The 17,571-nt window shown below is 39.6% G+C and overlaps 1 protein-coding gene and 1 long non-coding RNA gene across 3 annotated transcripts in view; one reads left to right on the plus strand and one right to left on the minus strand.

The window, feature by feature from the left end:
• LOC146442924 (uncharacterized) overlaps positions 1-17,571 on the minus strand; it is a 300,193-nt gene that overhangs the window by 62,621 nt on the left and 220,001 nt on the right. The window lies entirely within an intron of this gene.
• KIAA0930 (KIAA0930 ortholog) overlaps positions 6,745-17,571 on the plus strand; it is a 92,524-nt gene continuing 81,697 nt past the window's right edge. The window contains exons 1-2 of one of the 2 annotated variants that reach the window (XM_085049750.1): positions 6,745-7,284; positions 8,352-8,465. In XM_085049750.1, coding sequence (XP_084905876.1) covers positions 7,206-7,284; positions 8,352-8,465 — 193 coding nt within the window. In that variant the 5' untranslated portion in view covers positions 6,745-7,205. The remainder of the gene's footprint in view (positions 7,285-8,351; positions 8,466-17,571) is intronic. The other variant, XM_085049749.1, reaches the window with a different exon arrangement.

Below are 17,571 nucleotides of genomic sequence, written 5' to 3' on the forward strand. Positions count from 1 at the left end.
AAAAGAAAATTAAAAGTGGAGGAGGAAATTCTTGTTGAAAAGATAGGGGGTTATGTGTGTGAGAATGTGCTTTTCAAAGATAACATGAAATGTAGAATCTGGTAAAAGACTATCAGAAATTACCATACAGCTATGATCTCCAAAAAATAATCTCAGCCCACCTAAACAAATTTGATATTTTGTCACTGAAAATAATATATTTTGAACTGTTTATTAACATGAACTGCAGCCACATATATGTATCTACACACATATATGTATTATGTATATGTATGTGCTGTAAAATTGACTTTTGTTCCCAGGTGTCCTCTGAAAAACCACTGAGGTTTGACACTGAGTGTCAAACATGTCCCTCTGCAATTACCTGAATAAGGTACTTTCTAAAAACTGCCAGAATTGAGTTCTGAATAAGCAGCTGCTCCTAACAATCCACACTAATATAAAACACCTAAACTTGCCTTATGCAGTTATTCATGTGTTAGGATTAGGTAAGGCTGATCCTCGATTTTCCTGTGGGAATTGACAGTCGTGTTTGTTGGAAGATGCACTGGACAAGTGTTTTATCAGGTGTTCTCAAACCAAGCCAGTGCCAAACTTGGAGTCCCTATGGGGGATACGAAGCAAGGACAAATCCAAGAAATCATCATGTTTTACTGAAGAAATGTGATGTGAAGAAATATGATAGGACAGCAGACCATTCCTCATCTTGCTATGAGAACCTGAGAAGTTGCTTAACCTTTACAATTTAGGTATCGTTGCCAAGTGAGAGTAAGGCTGTTTATGTTCAGCTAAACAAAAGTACTGACTTACTGCAGAAAACCTGTGCTGAGTGTATTGTCTTACCTGTCCCTTCTTTTTCCACATTTTCACAGCACATGAGGAAATCTTCCAGAAAGGAGCAAAAATTACATTGCTAATTTAAGTGGTTAGTGGTTTTATACAAACATACACACTCTCTGGAATTCTTGTAAATATAATTCTCATGGTTGGTATCATCTCAACTCACATGCAACCTTCTGAGGATCAGTATAAGGCTATTGTGAAATGTGATGCAGAAATGCTATGAAGGAAAGAACAAATTTCAGCCTAAGTAACCACTGGAGGAAGGAAAGGAAGCTTTTCTTGCTTTTCTGTTGAGACAGAATAGAAATGGAAATAAATCAAGGAAGCAAAGTTCAAGATAAAGAGGTGGCAGCAGCACTTGGCAGAGGCTCTCTCCACTGCCCAGGGGACTCAGAAACCAAGCAGATGGTTACTTCAGCAGAGGGCACCAGAGCAGCAAGGATGTGGTGTGGTGCTGCCTCTGCCTTGCTCTGCCTAGTGGATCTGCAGATTTGTTACGCTGTGAATTCTTGTGCTCTATACTGCCTCTACATTTTTGTCACACCAAGAGAGATGTGCTGAGTACCACTGGAAGCTCTGGGATTGAAGCAAAGCAGGCAATGACATGTAAGCAAAAAGGCAGGAAGGAGCATCGTGGGAATCTGGGGCACACACTCCTGAGCCAGCATTCTGCATCCCACATCGCCAGGAGGACAAGGAGGATGAAACAGGCCTGTTAAATAAATTAAACATCCAATGAGAAATCATCAAAGCAAAGTTTCTTATCTTCCTTATAATTTCTTCTTTTTTCAGCTCAGGTGCAGCCAGAGGATATATTTACACAGGTCTTTTGCATTCCAAGTAGCATGAAAACACAAACATTAATAGCTGTGCTGATAGTCTGCGAATTCATTGTATACAGCATCAAAGAATTGCAGAGTTTTTAAACAAACCTGATGCTTGGTGGGTTATATAGTATTATTTGTGCAGATTGAATGGTTGGGAGAGAAGCATTCATGGAGGAGCCCTGATTTTACACACATATGCAATTCACATTCCTTTAGATCCTTTAGTCTTTTCTTGCACAAAGGAAACCTAAACCTTGCATGCTATGGTGGAGACACTGAGCATGTCCTTCCACAGTGGAAGACTCTATTTTGCTATAGTCTTTTTCTTATTTGGAAATAAGCATATATAACTAGCTCTAATAATTGCATCTGTATCCCATGGGCTTGAATGATATACTGGATTTTTTTGCAATGATTATGTTGGACGGATATGGTCTTCTGTTTTTGTCAGTGGCATTTTATAGAAGAAAATCAGGTTTTGTTAACATGATTGTCAAGTACATACATTGCTAAAGTTTTTATTTTTTGTTATCCGAGGTTTATATGCAAGAATCTTGACCGTGTGAAATAACAAAAATATTTTATACATGCTTGCAGCCACCTGAAAAAATATTTTGTTCTGATATCACAGGTTTCAAAACAGATTTTTTTCCATTATTATCAGCTTTGCAAGTCATGTTGATAGCTAAAATATCAAACTGAAACACTGCCAACACATTTAAAAAATATATATTTCTTTTTATAAAGACAGCTATTCTGGTACCTCAGTTCTATATCAGTATTATATAATAATATAAAGAGGAATGGTATTTTACCTATTTCTTGCAGTCATTCAAGCTAAAATGGGGAGTCAGTTTTAAGGTATAATATGAAGAACATTACTAGAGTGGCCACAAATGTCAAATCCTAGAATCATGCCTACATGTTATCCCCTTTCGGATGGAAGAAGAAAATTAAAAAGGAGTTGAAAATCGAGACTATATGTGGTAGAATCAAAACTAATTCCTGTGGGTTTTTAAGAACATAAAGAAAAAAAATTGAACAAGTGGAGATAAATTATAGCAGATTTAATGATAATCTGAAATTAAATTTGAAAACAGTAATCCTAAAGACAGATACTGCTTTGTGTTTTAAATGCTGAAGCAGTGAGTCATGCCGGAAGAAATGCTGTGTAACTGGGGAAAGCAGATAATAAAAATAATCCAGTCCCACTAGGATGTAGTAGAATCAGTTCCCAAGGAGAGAAGAAGCTCATCTACCAATTTATGAAATTTTAAAAAACAGGATAAAGAAAAAGCATTAAAAAAGTGACTCTGATGGAGGTCTAAAGTGGGGTTTGGGAATTAAAGGGCTCATCTTTGCAGTGTTATGTAGTGAGAACCATAGGTCATTTCAGATCCCATTTCTTTAAATTTCACCAGTGCAGTAGTGTGGTAATTATGTTGTAATACTGAAAATTGGTGTTGGCATGTCCACACTGCTAATGGAATTCAGTACTGAGGGAAAACATAAGCTAACTGAACACTAAAACTTTTCCCCAATACAGGAACCATACAGAGAACCTAGGATAGAAAGTGGACATCCTCTGACCCTGACCATTTCTATCTTCTGGAATTTAAACCAAGGTTGCAAAGAACACCTACCATTTGAGCTCCTAGTGCCATCTTCTGCTTCTAATCAGGACACTGACAGCTCCAACAGGGTTCACATTTCTAGTGTAACATTTAGAAAAGGATTCTGCAAAAGATGGCAATTGCTGATAGAAAATTTTCTGTGGTATAGAATCCCAGACTGGTTCCAGTTGGGAGGACCCTAAATCTCATCCAGTCCACCCCCTGCCATGGGCAGATACACCTTCCACTAGACCAGGTTGCTCCAAGCCCCATCCAGCCTGGCAACTTACACTTCCTTTGCAATTCATAGTAAGGCTCTTGCTAAGCTAAAGGTGGTCTTTGCAAATATCTTAGTCTTCTGTGTTCATACAATCTCAAATGTCTGTGGCTGTGGCTGGGGAAAGCAGATATTAAAAATAATCTGATCCCACTGGTATATAGTAGGATGAGTTCCCAAGCAGAGAAGAAGCTCATCTACCAATTTCTAAACTATTAAAAACAGAAGGAAGAAAAAGCCTGTTTCCAGAAATGAATAGCTGTTCCTAATATTACTTTATCCTTGATAAGCACTGAGCTTGTTTCAGTGGAAAAGCCTAAATAATAAAGATGATTTCTTTTATAAAATGAATAGAAATAACATTTTTATATACTACCACCACATTCCTTGTAACGGAAATGTTATTTCACATTTACGTAAATGAAATGTTATTTTTTCTAAAATAAAAACTATTTTTATAAAACTGAAAATATTTCAAAGGGATGGCTGGGAACTCTAACTTAAGTTTTTCTACATGGTGTTAAGAATATTCATCAGTATTGTTAAGATGTTAAATAATTTAAAGTTTTATTAATAATGATTATTGTCTTTTAAAATCCTAGTATGTGTAAAAATTTTATGTTGTCACAAGCAAGGTTTTGGGATGTTTATATTTACTTTATGGCTGCCACAGTAGATGGAAAAGGTTCTTCCCTGAACTTAATTTGGGAGCTTACACAAGATTTCATATGATTATGAAATCCTATCTGTTACGGTACTGAAGGAAGAACATGTAGTAATCACAAACAAAGTGTAAAGCATGACTGTGCATGAGAAGTGGATGACAGAGGAGCTGAGGCAGCAGCTGGAAAGTTTTCTTCAGCTGTAGGCAAAGGAAACAAGGTTTTGGTGAAACTGACAGAAGACTTCACGTTTGGGAAACAAATAAAGGGTTTATTAAAGTGTTCAGTCACAACTGTTACAATCCCCCTTAATCACAGAGGAGCAAGTGAGCTCTCTGTGGATTAAGAATCCTGAGGTTCAAAATATTCCCCAAAACATGATTAAAACCAAACGAGGTGAAATGTTGATACAAAGAAATGGATGTATTTTATTTACCAGTAAAAGAGGGAAAGAAAGAAAGAAAGAAAGAAAGAAAGAAAGAAAGAAAGAAAGAAAGAAAGAAAGAAAGAAAGAAAGAAAGAAAGAAAGAAAGAAAGAAAGAAAGAAAGAAAGAAAGAAAGAAAGAAAGAAAGAAAGAAAGAAAGAAAGAAAGAAAGAAAGAAGAAAGAAAAAGAAAGAAAGAAAGAGAAAGAAAGAGAGAAAGAAAGAGAAAGAAAGAAAGAAAGAAAGAAAGAAAGAAAGAAAGAAAGAGAAAGAGAGAAAGAGAGAAAGAGAGAAAGAGAGAAAGAGAGAAGAAAGAAAAAGAAAAAGAAAGAAAAGAAAGCGAGAAAGAGAGAAAGAGCAAGAAAGAAAGAGAGAGAGAGAGGAAAGAAAAGAAAGAAAGAGAGAAAGAAAGAAAGAAAGAAAGAAAGAAAAAGAAAGAAAGAAAGAAAGAAAGAAAGAAAGAAAGAAAGAAAGAAAGAAAGAAAGAAAGAAAGAAAGAAAGAAAGAAAGAAAGAAAGAAAGAAAGAAAGAAAGAAAGAAAGAAAGAAAGGAAGAAAGAAAGGAAGAAAGAAAGGAAGAAAGGAAGAAAGAAAGGAAGAAAGAAAGGAAGAAAGGAAGAAAGAAAGGAAGAAAGAAAGGAAGAAAGAAAGGAAGAAAGAAAGGAAGAAAGAAAGGAAGAAAGAAAGGAAGAAAGAAAGAAAGAGAGAAAGAGAGAAAGAGAGAAAGAGAGAAAGAGAGAAAGAAAGAAAGAAAGAAAGAAAGAAAGAAAGAAAGAAAGAAAGAAAGAAAGAAAGAAAGAAAGAAAGAAAGAAAGAAAGAAAGAAAGAAAGAAAGAAAGAAAAGGGGAGGTGGGGTGGGGAAGGGATAGTGACAGAGACAGATTAAGTGGAAATATATCGTCACTCCCTGGGTCCCAAAGATGTCTTGCTTCCCTCCATCTGATCTTCTTGGTGGTGAGCATCCCTCACTGAAAAATACAGAATCCAGTGGATTAATATACATTTGGACAGGTTTCCACCTGGTGCCCAGGTGCCTCTCCTGGTGGGGCAAGGCTCTTGCAAGGCTCTGGGTCAGTTGCATCATTCTGCATCACGTGCAGTGCTCTGCTGCAGGGTCTGGGGACCCCTTGAGGGTCCCTTTGATGGTCCATGACACCTCTCTGCTGTCCCTCGTGTGGATGTCCCATAGATGAGGCTTTCCTGGGGTGCAGAGCCCAGCAGTGGGGCAGTCTGAGCACAGAGGATGTACATTCAGTGCCACTGGCAGAGGCTGTGCCACACACCCCCAAAACCTCTCCTGCTCCCCCCTTTGCTGTGAGGGTCTGTGCTAGCCTGGCAGCAGATAGTCCTGGGGCTGTAGCCTCCTCCTGAAGATGCTGTGCTCAGCTCCTGTGGCAGTGTCCTTCTCCCCCAACCCAGAGATGAGAATAGTGTCACTTTGTTGTATCTCCATCAGCTTACAGTCCAGGGCCTCAGTCAGGAGGCCATTCAGGGTGTGGTGGTGTTCTGTGCAGCTTTTGTTACACAGCTTTGCTATAACAGGCAAAAGTCTTTCATAAAAATGTTTAAGCTACAAACCATAACATTTCAGTCTCCAACACCTGCCTAGGGCCCTGACTGGAATAATATGTCAGTTTTATCTTTTATGCCCCTGAGGCAACCAGACTATTATGTAGTAGAATTTTTACTGAATGGCACTTTCCCATGGTACACACTGACATTCCCCCTTTCCCTGGGTGCATCCATACCACTGTAATACAGTCTTTCAGATTCATGGGGTGGGGAACCTCCTGATCTACTTATTTAGATGGTCCCCAACCTCAACACGCATTCTGGATTTAATGTTATACCCTTTTCTTACAACACTGATGTCATTGTGCATGTGTGTGTGTTTGTGTATATATATATATATTTATTTATTTATAAATACGCACACACATAAATTGAAATAATAACAATGTTTGTTTCCAGAATCAATACCTAATTCAATATTATGCTCCATTTAATACTGTTAACTAAATTCTATCTGATTTTTATAATAATTTTATATGTGAAAGTATAATGTATGATTGTAATATAGCTCACACCTTTTCAAATTAGAGAAGTTATGATAAAATAGTAAAACTAGGAGAATGATGTATCTGAACATATTTAAAGCTAATGTACACCTATGCAGTGGGTGCTTTAATAGCATGGAGGCACAAGGTACATGCTTTATGATTTCATGAGGTAAAGATGATTGACGGCAGTCATGGGGTGGAGTGCAGCAGGATGCTCTGCCCTGGAATGTGGTACAGCAACTCAAACAATGTCTTATTTGCAAAGCTGTCAGTGGTAGACTTGAGAAAGGAATCATGTGCTGGATTTTGGTGTTGAATTATGCTAAAACCTGTCTGGCACACCAACCTCAAATCGACCTCCTGACAGTGAGGCCAAGACTTGACAGCTAAGCTGCTAAACTGACCTGAATGGACGTGACTGCCAGTCAACCCCCTGACACTATCAAACTCCTGTCCACTTGCCATACGGCAGGTGCTTCAAACATATTCCTTCTTTGAGGATGACTCCCGTGGGTTTTGGGGATGACCACCAAGGATACACCTTGAGGTTAAGAGAAAGAGAATTGTGCACCGTCGTTGGTATGGGTGAATGGCATCAATCTCTAATAATTGTTTCTTTTTGCTAGCTGTAATTTAATTGCTTTAATATTTTTGTTTTGATATATTGCACTATCTTATCTCATACCATAATAAGATACCATAATAGTAGTTTTAGCTTGTATACTATGTGATATATAATCTTGATTAAGGGTTTTTTTGTCTACTTTTTATTGTCTAATATTTATCATAATAAATAATGAATTTTTATATAAAAGTATCTTATTTGCCACCATTCAAACCTGCGGAACAAAGTTCTAAAACAAACCATTTACGAAGTCCAGGGCTAGGACTGGATCCAGCCAAGCACCTGCTGGAACAATCATGTCTCTGAGCAGTCCAAGCACCAAAAGAAAGAAGTCAATCAAAAGAATCAACTGCTGAACAATACTGAGGAAGGGAAACTGTATTGACTTAATCTAAAAAATATGTAAAGCATGGCCTAGGATTAAAAGGGATGGAAGAATTTTGATTTTGAATTAAGAATTCATTGTCTTGGGAATTTATTTCCAATAGGAATGACTAGAGGTAGCATAGTTTGAGGAAGACTAATCATTCATTCAGATTCAGCTTCAAAGTAATTTTGAATGCGTTTTTCAGAGCTTGCTAGAGCAGTCCATCATGCATCCAGCAGCAGCTCATACCATTTCCACAACAGGCAATACCAGAGGAAATTCAGAATGCCTGTATTGGTTCTTCAAAGAGCCATGCACAGCTCCAATGCTCCTGGGTGTTTAGTTATAGACATGGGTGCTTTGCACATCAGAAAAAATTCACACATATCCATTTTATGGTACCCTAAGCAGTTGTAGTTTTTGACTGGCTCTTTAGTTGATATGAATATATTGTCAACTTGTAGACCTCAAAATTGTGTGTAATAAGGTTGAATTGCAGTTCATAGTGAATTTGGGGTCATTATTGTATTACTTTGCCTTTTATTTCTTTGTATTACTTTGCCTGTTATTTCTTTGTGATTTAAAAGACCAAGTATTTTCTTCTTATTTTTAATTGGTTTTGTTTTTGTTTTTGGTTTTTTTTTTCCCTCATAGGTTTCTTCCTCTTCTGCTTTGTTTTTATCCCTTTGTTTTCACATTTTCTTTCTCAGTTCTGGCACTTCACAAGATGCTTCTCCCAGAAGTCACATGATAATGTGAAGCATCTGGGTTAGGACAAAACATACATTTTACTATAATTTTGCCTAATAAAATTAGTATTTCAGGACTATTTCAGAAAAATGCAAAAGGGTTGTTCAATTGAAATCTGAAAAGTTGTAGTCCTATTTCTGCCATGGAGAAATCTTTTAATAACAGAAGAAACTAACAGAAGTTAATACAGTGTCCAGATTTGTCCACATGACAAGCAAAATCTATTAATGCAAGTCAAGCTTTGTTGTTTTGTGGCATAAAATTAAATCATTTATCTGTGTGTGCCACAGGATTGTGTGGAGGGGTGAAGAACAAACAGAACAGTCAGATTTCACATGGTGATGTTGTGTAGTTCTGATTGTGCTCGCCTCTCTTTCAGTGTATGGATAGGTCTTTTTGCCCTTCATTTTCTGAGAATCTATTTTAATCATCATCTCTTCCCAGATTAAGGATCTGTCTTAACACACAGTCTGAACTGAGATAGCAGAGAGAAGGTGACAGAAGAATGTCTCAGTAAGACCTAAAAAAACCACCAAAATCCCAACAGACAAAGGAAGTCAGTAGAAGAGTCAAATCCCAGGACTGCAGGCCCTCCAGCAAAGTATCCTCTGCTCTGCACTACCCTGAATAACTCTTTAAAATGGGATATTTTGTCCTCTTTGCATATAGAAAGCAAATGTAATTAATGAAAAAAAACAGTAAAAGGCTTTTGCTATGTGATCTGCCCTAGGGAATTGTACTCTGGCAGAGAAGGTTCATCTTCCATGTTGTACCTGTCACTTTGTAGTTTAGAGAGAATGTAGGTAGATGTACTGGAGAACAATCAGATAATGTAGAATGAAAGCTACTTGGTTTATGTTTGATAGTACTGAGCAATACCACAGGGATATCCCTCATGGGTTTGAAACCTCAGAATGAATACATAAATGAGGACATAATTGAAAATATGGGTGGAAACATAATAGCTAGTGCTTTGCATGTCTCAAAAAAAAAAGCATATATACCTCTTAAAATAGTTCTAATAGCTTCTAGAACAGGTAGGCATATGCCACAGCATGCCATGATTTTAGGTGAGTGAAGAATAGGAGCAAGGAATTGAATAACAAACTAAAACAACACGCCTCTAATAATTACTCAAAGCTTAATTGGGCTGGATACCAATAAACATGAAGTATTTCTCAATGTTAATTCCATATTCAGAAGATTCAGTACATTTCTATAAAACATCAGCCAGTTCAAGTATTAAGCACAAATGCCAACCACAGGAAGAGCTCAAAGATACTCCTGTGTACACAGAACATGTTCTCATGTACAAACACCTGTAGTAAGCAGCGAAGGGATATTTTGACAAGGGAGATTTCTAATATTTTAGGTATGAAGAGACTGTTTTGTCAGCCTACAAATTTTATTCTTTTTTCCCCTCTCATGGCTACAAACAGCGCTGTGAAACAGCAGCAGTTGTTGAGAGGTAAAAGACACAAAGCAATCACTAACTAGCTGGTTTAGAGAGGAAGTATTCCTGTTGACAGGTTTTTTGCAATTTTTTTCAATGGGCTTTTCCCAGTTTTTTCAGGCTGGTCCTGTAAAGCCAGACTAAATAACTAAGGAGACTTGTGGTGTGAACTGAATGGACAGTTCCAGCTATGTCAGTTCATAACCACTGTTATGTCAGTTCATAACCATAGTGAGCTAGCTACAAAAACTAGCAGGGAGGTCACATGCTTAGATTTCTAGAAAAATGCAAATAAAAGATTTTGCTATTGGTATGTAAGAGATTTATCTATCTTTATATGTGTTAATGACAGTTAGTCTGGGCATTGATGGGTAAACGGCTGCAAATTCTCAACACACAAGTGATTGATAAAAAACGGAGAAGCCAAAATAGAAATCAAATTATGTCTGTCAACCAGCTCTTGATCAGCTTCACTGGATGCATCTTCTGAATTGGCTCATCCTCAGGCTGTCACAATTGTATGGCTGAGAACATGCTTGAAATGATTACTAGTCTGGCATTTAAATTTAAAGACAGTTGATTAAATCGGCTCCAGTATTAACCAATTTGGTCCCCATTTTAGCTAATTGGAATCTCAGTAATGGAACATCCCAGCCCTTTCACATCTTGTTACAGAGACACATATTTCTGGCACAGCTGGATGACTGAGCTGTTGTTCAAAACAGCCGCTTTCTGTCAGTTTCTCTGAAATAATCCAGGGAGGGGATTTTTGCCTTGTTTTCATGCCCGAATCAGCATTTGGTAATTGTTCTGTGTGTGCCAAGCTGTTGTTGTCCTCTGCTCTCTGAAGTGGGTGATGAAGTGCTCTGTCATTGCAGGGAGGTGTTTCTGCCACAGACACTGCCCTCGTCACTTATTTCTCACACAGCAATGTCAAGAGCAACGATGAGTTCGGTTTGCAAGAAGGTTTCAGCCACTTTGCTGGCACTGCACACCTTTTCCTGGTCAGTGTTTTCCTGAGCAGAATCTTCCTTGTGACTTTGCCTATAGCCATTTGCCAGTAACTTACTCTGACAAGGCCTGAGGGAATAGGCCCATGAACAGGTTACTCTTTGGGGATAGTCTCATCTCAAGCACTTGTAACACTATAAAGCAGCTCATTAGTTTATGCAGCTCATAAAGGTTCACTGTGGAAATCAGAGTAGCCCTTAAAATAGCTCTAACAGCTTCTAGAACAGGTAGGCATGTGCCACGTGTTTCAACAGCTCCCATTAACAGCCCATTCTCGAAGTATTTCAGTGCACTGTAACTCTACGCTGACTGCTTCTACCGTGTTTCTGAACTTTGTGAGATCAGCCTCATGGATCCCAGGAGGGCCAGAAGGGTGTTAGGGGGTCTTCTAAGCCTCACTGCCTCCTTTCTCCTTTCTGGAGCAATACAGTTGTCAAGGAGGAAGATTCCTGTGCTGCCCCTTGTCCTCTAGTGCCTTCTCTGCTTGCTGTGCTCTGCACAGGGTGATCAAAGGCTGTGCTGCTGGCAGCAGGTGAGGTGGCAGTTGTCGCAGGGGAGTTACAGTCCTACGCAAAGGCTGCTGAACATTTCCTGTAAAATTGTTATTCACGGAGAAGTATTTGTTTGGTGTATTTTTTGTTTACGTCCTTTTCTGTTGACAAGTTACAGAGTTGCTTCTACAGCTGTGTTCAGGGCTAATGGAAAATAATTTTCTGCAAAACACTTCCCAAGGCATTTTTATGAGCAGCTCTAATTTTCATACTGGATGCGGAATTTGGCTGAGCTTGTTGTGTGAATTACATGTATACATTTTCAAGCAGGACAATGTGGAAAAATTTGTATCATGTTGGAAGTTTGGAGCACTAGAGTTTATCATTGACTCCAGGAAGAGAAAATGGGACATAGCTGGAGGTGGGCTAACCTGCACAAATGCATTTAACTCTTCCAGTAATTTTCAGTAGATCTAGGTCTGACATTTTAAGTTTAACAAGTGTTTAAGTTTTTCTTAACTGTTTCTGCTAATTATAAATAAAAAAGAAATTAATTAATAATTTAAATTTTTTGTCATTTCTTCAAACAGATCAGATAGAGTGCTAGAAAAGGGCTGTAACCTTATGTCATGGTTTAATCCCAGTCAGCAGCTCAGCCCCGTGCAGCCACTCACTCACCCTCCTCCAGTGGGATGGGGGAGAGAATCTGAAGGGTCAAAGTGAGAAATCTGGTGGGTTGAGATAAAGACAATTTGATAGGGAAAACAAAATGCACACAAGCAAAACCAAATGGGATTAATTCTCCACTTTTCATGGTCAAGCAGGTGTTCAGGCATCCCAGGAAAGTCAGACTCCATGATGCACAATGGTGACTTGGGAAGAGAAATGCAATCACTCTAAGTGTCCCCTCTTCCTCCATCTCCCCCCAGCTCTGTATTGCTAAGCATGACACCATATGGTCTGGGATGTCCCTGTGGCCAGCTGGGGTCAGCTGTCCTGGCTGTGTCCCCTCCCAACCCCTTGTGCCCCCCAGTCCCTCGCTGGTGGGGTGTGTGAGGAGCAGAAGAGGCCTTGGCTCTGTGCATGCCCTGCTCAGCAAGAACTAAAACATCCCTGTGTTATCAGCACTGTTCAGCACAAAACACAGCCCTACCAGCTACTGGGAAGAATTTAACTCTGCCCCAGCACACCCCTTCTCATTTCCTTCCAGGAGAGCAGTCATGCTGCTCCACACTTACTATTCCTTCTCTGAAATATGCACTGTCCTGGTGACAATGCTTATCCTTTTCTGTAATAGCAGGATGTCTGGCTTGGACAAAGTAATACAAACTGGATTTTTTGAGACTAGGGACCTCAAATGCAGTGGTTGTCAAGCTCAGTCAGTCATAAGCCCACAGACAATTCTGGTAGGAACAAACAAAGAAGCAGGAACACAATAAGATGGTCACTGTGGCAAACAGCCCACTAAAATAATGGGTTTTCTCTTGGAAGGCTTCAAAAGGCTGCACAAGCTACTGGGAAATTCAGAATCCTTCAGTTTAAAACCAAACTAAACTAGGTGTGAAGCCTGTAGAAAGCTGGGTGCAACAATGGAAGTTATGAGGTGTCAAAAACTGCAAAAATGTTGATTCATGACTGGAGGAAATTACCAGGAGTGTTAAGGGGCTGATAAAAGCCACAGACAGGTGACAATAAGGTTACATATTTTAAGGCGAGCAAGACAGTAAAACTGCCATTAATTATGGCATTCAGAGCAAAGTTCCCAATGCAGAAGGCAGCCAGGAGCTGGTGAGACCTGCAGGGAACACTAGCCATGGCACAGCCAGCAAACAGTGAGGTGGCAAGGTCAGTGCTCAGGGGCAGAGCTGCCTTCAGACCCTGACTGCTAGCGCTGCCTGGAGGATCATCTCACTCTGGAGCTCCACAAACATTCCAGGCTGCCCTGCACCAGCGCTGCAGTTTGCAGAGGTGTTCCCACTGCCCATGCTGCTGCTCCTGTCCCTGCATGTTTGTCACCTCTTGGAACTGAGCAGGTGAGCAGCCAATAGCTTCATGTTAAAGCCAATCCCCTGAAAACAGACAGCTGTAATTATCCAGAGAACTTCACTGACGTTTCACTGCAGAAGCTCTCCAGGAATGTTTGAGCATATAAATGCTAACTGGAAAGCAGAACTCATTCATGTATGGTAATTTTGAGATTAAATTTTTAAAAAGAACATAAATCCTAAAAGCTCAAACATTTTACAGAGGGCAAAAAAAGTTAACATAGAAGCATAGCAAGAGGAGTATAAAGTTGAACCAAGGAATAACTTTGGAGATGGTTAAACCAGTCCAAGTAATAGGTAATCAGCCTGGGATCTTTGATGTGCTCATATGGAGGAAGCCTTAACAACTGCAACATTTTTCTGAAAAAAATAAATTTGAAGTTTGATGAGTGAAGGCAGCGAAAGCTCTGTGAAAGAAGAGGTGCAAGCTGAACCTAGCATCCAAGTCTCAAAAATACTTCCGGAAAAAGAAGCAGCAAAACTCCCTGTATAACATATATTGGGGAAAATAATTGAGAGGAGCAAGCCAATACGTGAGTCAACATTATCACAGAAACTCAAAAGGCTTCTGAAAACCACAAAGTAAATCACTTAAAAAGCAAGATTCTGAGTGGCAAGTTTATATCAACTGGATGACCCGTTACAAGTAAACAGAGAAAAAATTTAGAAACAGGAAAAGCAAACCTGTGGACAAATCATGCTTAAGAGATGGAACACTAGCAAGTAGAATGGAAAACCAGTGATGCTGACAGAGTCAGCAGTCATAGCCAAACCCCAAATAATTTCATATCACAAACAGAGCTGTGCAAAAGCTTTATACAATGTAAAACCAGTGCAGCGCCAGGTAAAGAGGAAAAGCTCTAAAAGAAACCAAAAATCTGGAATTGGTGTGGTTATCAGTAAAATCACCGAACTGTTGAAACCCTATGAGACAAGGAAGCTTTCTCACCAACACAAAAACAGCACTTCATTCAAAATCCCAAGGAGGACCTAAGCATATGCACAAACTATCCAGGCTTTGGGGTCCTTTCAGTCTTCTCCAAAGACAGAACTGACTTAAACAGAATTAATGAACTAAGGTAAAAGTAAAGAAAGGTCAAGATATGGTTCTTTCCAGAACACCAAGAGCCCACCAGATTTTTACCCTAAGAACAGTCATCAAAAGATAATTGAATAGCAAAAGCCATAAAACGTCACATATTTGAAGAAAGCTTTTGACAGGTTTCAGTATCAATGTCATCTAGAAGTATTATAAAATCTAAGAAAAATAATAGACATGAAAACTCTTCTAGCAAGGCATAGTTTTATATTTTAAGTAAGCATAGCTTCAATGAACAGTTTAACAGAGCTGAGTGTCAAATGAAAAAGTCTTGTTTCACCTTTATGTCAGTGCCTGCTTCATTATGAGAATGGATAATTATAAGGGAAAGTATTTATCATTTTGGCTTATGTAGCACCAGATAGCTTAATAACAGCAAGCCTAATTTGGATTTTGCTGATGATACTGTAACTATCCTACCAACATGGTTATAAAACACATTTGCCAATACGAAACAAAAGGCTTTAATAACTAGCAATGACCAAAATCTAGGGACAACTCACCAATTTGCGGTTCAAGTTGTGTGCAAGATATCAAGAGTGATAAGTGTGATACCAGAAAATGTTTAATTAGGCAACACAAGAGCTTTCCCCAGCTTAACACTTGCAGTTCATTACTGCATGGACTTGCAGGTGTATTAAAGGCTGTGTGCAGTCAGGGTTCTATCTGCTCATAAATCCTGTTAATCCCTGGGCAACATTTAGGATATGTACATTGTGTTCTGAATGATGAACTTGTATTTCATATTCATCACAGTGGAATAATGTATTTACAGGCTTGGGAAACACATTCCACCTCAAGAACCATGCATTGATTAAGTAATCTGAGCTAAATGAAACTGAGAAAGGGCTAGAGAAGGACCTGGGATGCAAGGTAGTTTTGCTCCTGATTACCTTAGGAATGTCCTTTAATTTGGTGATCTCATAATTATTTACTTGCTTAATAATGCAGTCTATACACCTTGCCATAAGTAGGCTTACAATATATATTAAAAATGAGATTTTAGCTGTTCCCTTGGTATTCCCATGAACTTACAAACACAAGTATTGAGTCTACATAAAGAAGAGGTTAAACCCTCAGTAGGCACTAAGCACACTTGGACTCCTCCATGCAAACAGCATGGGTAACAGGAGAGTTGGATTGAGTACAGCACTGGGCCTCACCTTTAAGAGACAGACTCATGGTATTCCCCACTGCTTCTGATTTTAACATGCAATACATTTTCCAGGTCAACATCACTATGTGATGAGTGTAGAGTTCAGTTTTGCTGTTATAGAAAGTATGCAAAATTGAGTTCATCTTTCAGGCAAGGTTTATCCCTTGTTTCTCCCTGGAATACAAACTCAGAATGTCTTCTTTTAATCCTACCTGCTATCCAAAATGAAGTCAGCCAGTTCATGAAGAGGGAATCAGTTCTGTGTGATCCACAGAACTGATAAATCACCATCAGTCAGTGAGCTGGAAACACAAAAGTGTACATTTTATAACTTTCCATTCAACACTAACGCAGACTCAAAGAATGGTTGAAGTGGCAGGGACCTCTGGAAGTCATCTGCTCCAATCCCTCTGCTCAAGCTGGGTCACCTGGAGCTGGTTACCCAGGACTGTACCATATGGTTTTTTAAATGTCTCCAAGAATGGAGACTCCACAACTCCTCTGGGCAACCTGTGCCAGTGCTCAGTCACCCACACCACAAAAAAGGTTCCTGATGTTCAGAGGGACCTTCCTGTGTTTCAGTGTGTGCCCATGGCCTCTGGGCTGGGCTGGGCACTGCTGAGAAGAGTCTGGTTCCATCCTGTTTACACTCTCCCAGGCATTTCTATACATTGGTGAGATCCCCCCAAGACATCTCTTTGCCAGGATGAACAATCCCAGCTCTCAGCCTTTCCCCACATGTGAGGGGCTCTGGTGTCTTCATCATCCTTGTGGCCCTTCACTGAACCCTGTCCATGATGTCCATGTGTCTCCTGTTCTGAGGAGCCTGGAACTGGACACAGGACTCCAGGTGTGGCCTCAGCAGTGAGGGGCAGGAGCAAGGGTCACCTCCCTGTGCATGCTGGCTCTGTTCTGGCTGACACAGCCCAGGGTGCCACTGGCCTTCTTGGCAGGAAGTGCCCACTGGAGGCCTGGTTCAGCCTGGTGTCACAGGGGCACACAGGGGTCCTTGTCTGTCCTTGTCTGTCCTTGTCTGTCCTTGTCTGTCTTTGTCTGTCTTTGTCTGTCCTTGTCTGTCCTTGTCTGTCCTTGCCCTCAGCTGCTTTGAGCACATACTGCTGCCTGAGGCTGACCCTACACAGGGCAGAGCTTTGCATTTCTTGTTGAACATCCCGAGGTTCCTGTTGGCCATTTCTCCAGCCTGTCCAGGTCCCTCTGGAAGCAGCACAACCCTCTGGTGCATCTGCCACTCCTGCCAGCTTGGTGTCATCTGCAAACTTACCACGGTTCACTCTTCCCCTATTCTGAGCATTAACGGAGATGTTAAAAGAGAGACATTAGACTGACTGCTGTACTGAATGCATTCTTTTGCTTGTCAAATATCTGACTATAGTCTACTTGCATAAAATCAAAACAAACTAAATATTTGCCGATGACATTTTTACAATGGATTGCTTTTGATACACACTACAAGGCTAAGAACTAATTCTCAGATCTGTGGGATAGCTGTATTTTCAGTTAATATAAGTGAGAGCTCATGACTACTTAAAATTGTGCTTCTCATGGATACTAAACAGTTCTTTCTCTTTAAAATTCAAGTGTCCTTTCATGCTCTCTGTTCAACTGACAATTGAACAGGCTTATTATAGATTCATATTTTTAGGGTGTGACTCACAATTATTTTAAAAAATCATTATTCTGGTAATGTAACATAATGTATTCTAGAGATTCTGCAATTAGAGAAAACTGCTGCAACTAAAGTGTCATTTGAATAGCTCTGTATTGGTGTCTTTTGCTTCAGTTCATTGATCCTTAGGATCAAACGTCCAGGAATTTCAGACAGAGATTCTGACTTACAAGCTAATAATG

This window comes from Lichenostomus cassidix, chromosome 1Ab (assembly GCF_008360975.1).
Source record: "Lichenostomus cassidix isolate B80296 chromosome 1Ab, HeHo_3.0, whole genome shotgun sequence".
Taxonomy (NCBI): Eukaryota; Metazoa; Chordata; class Aves; order Passeriformes; family Meliphagidae; genus Lichenostomus; species Lichenostomus cassidix.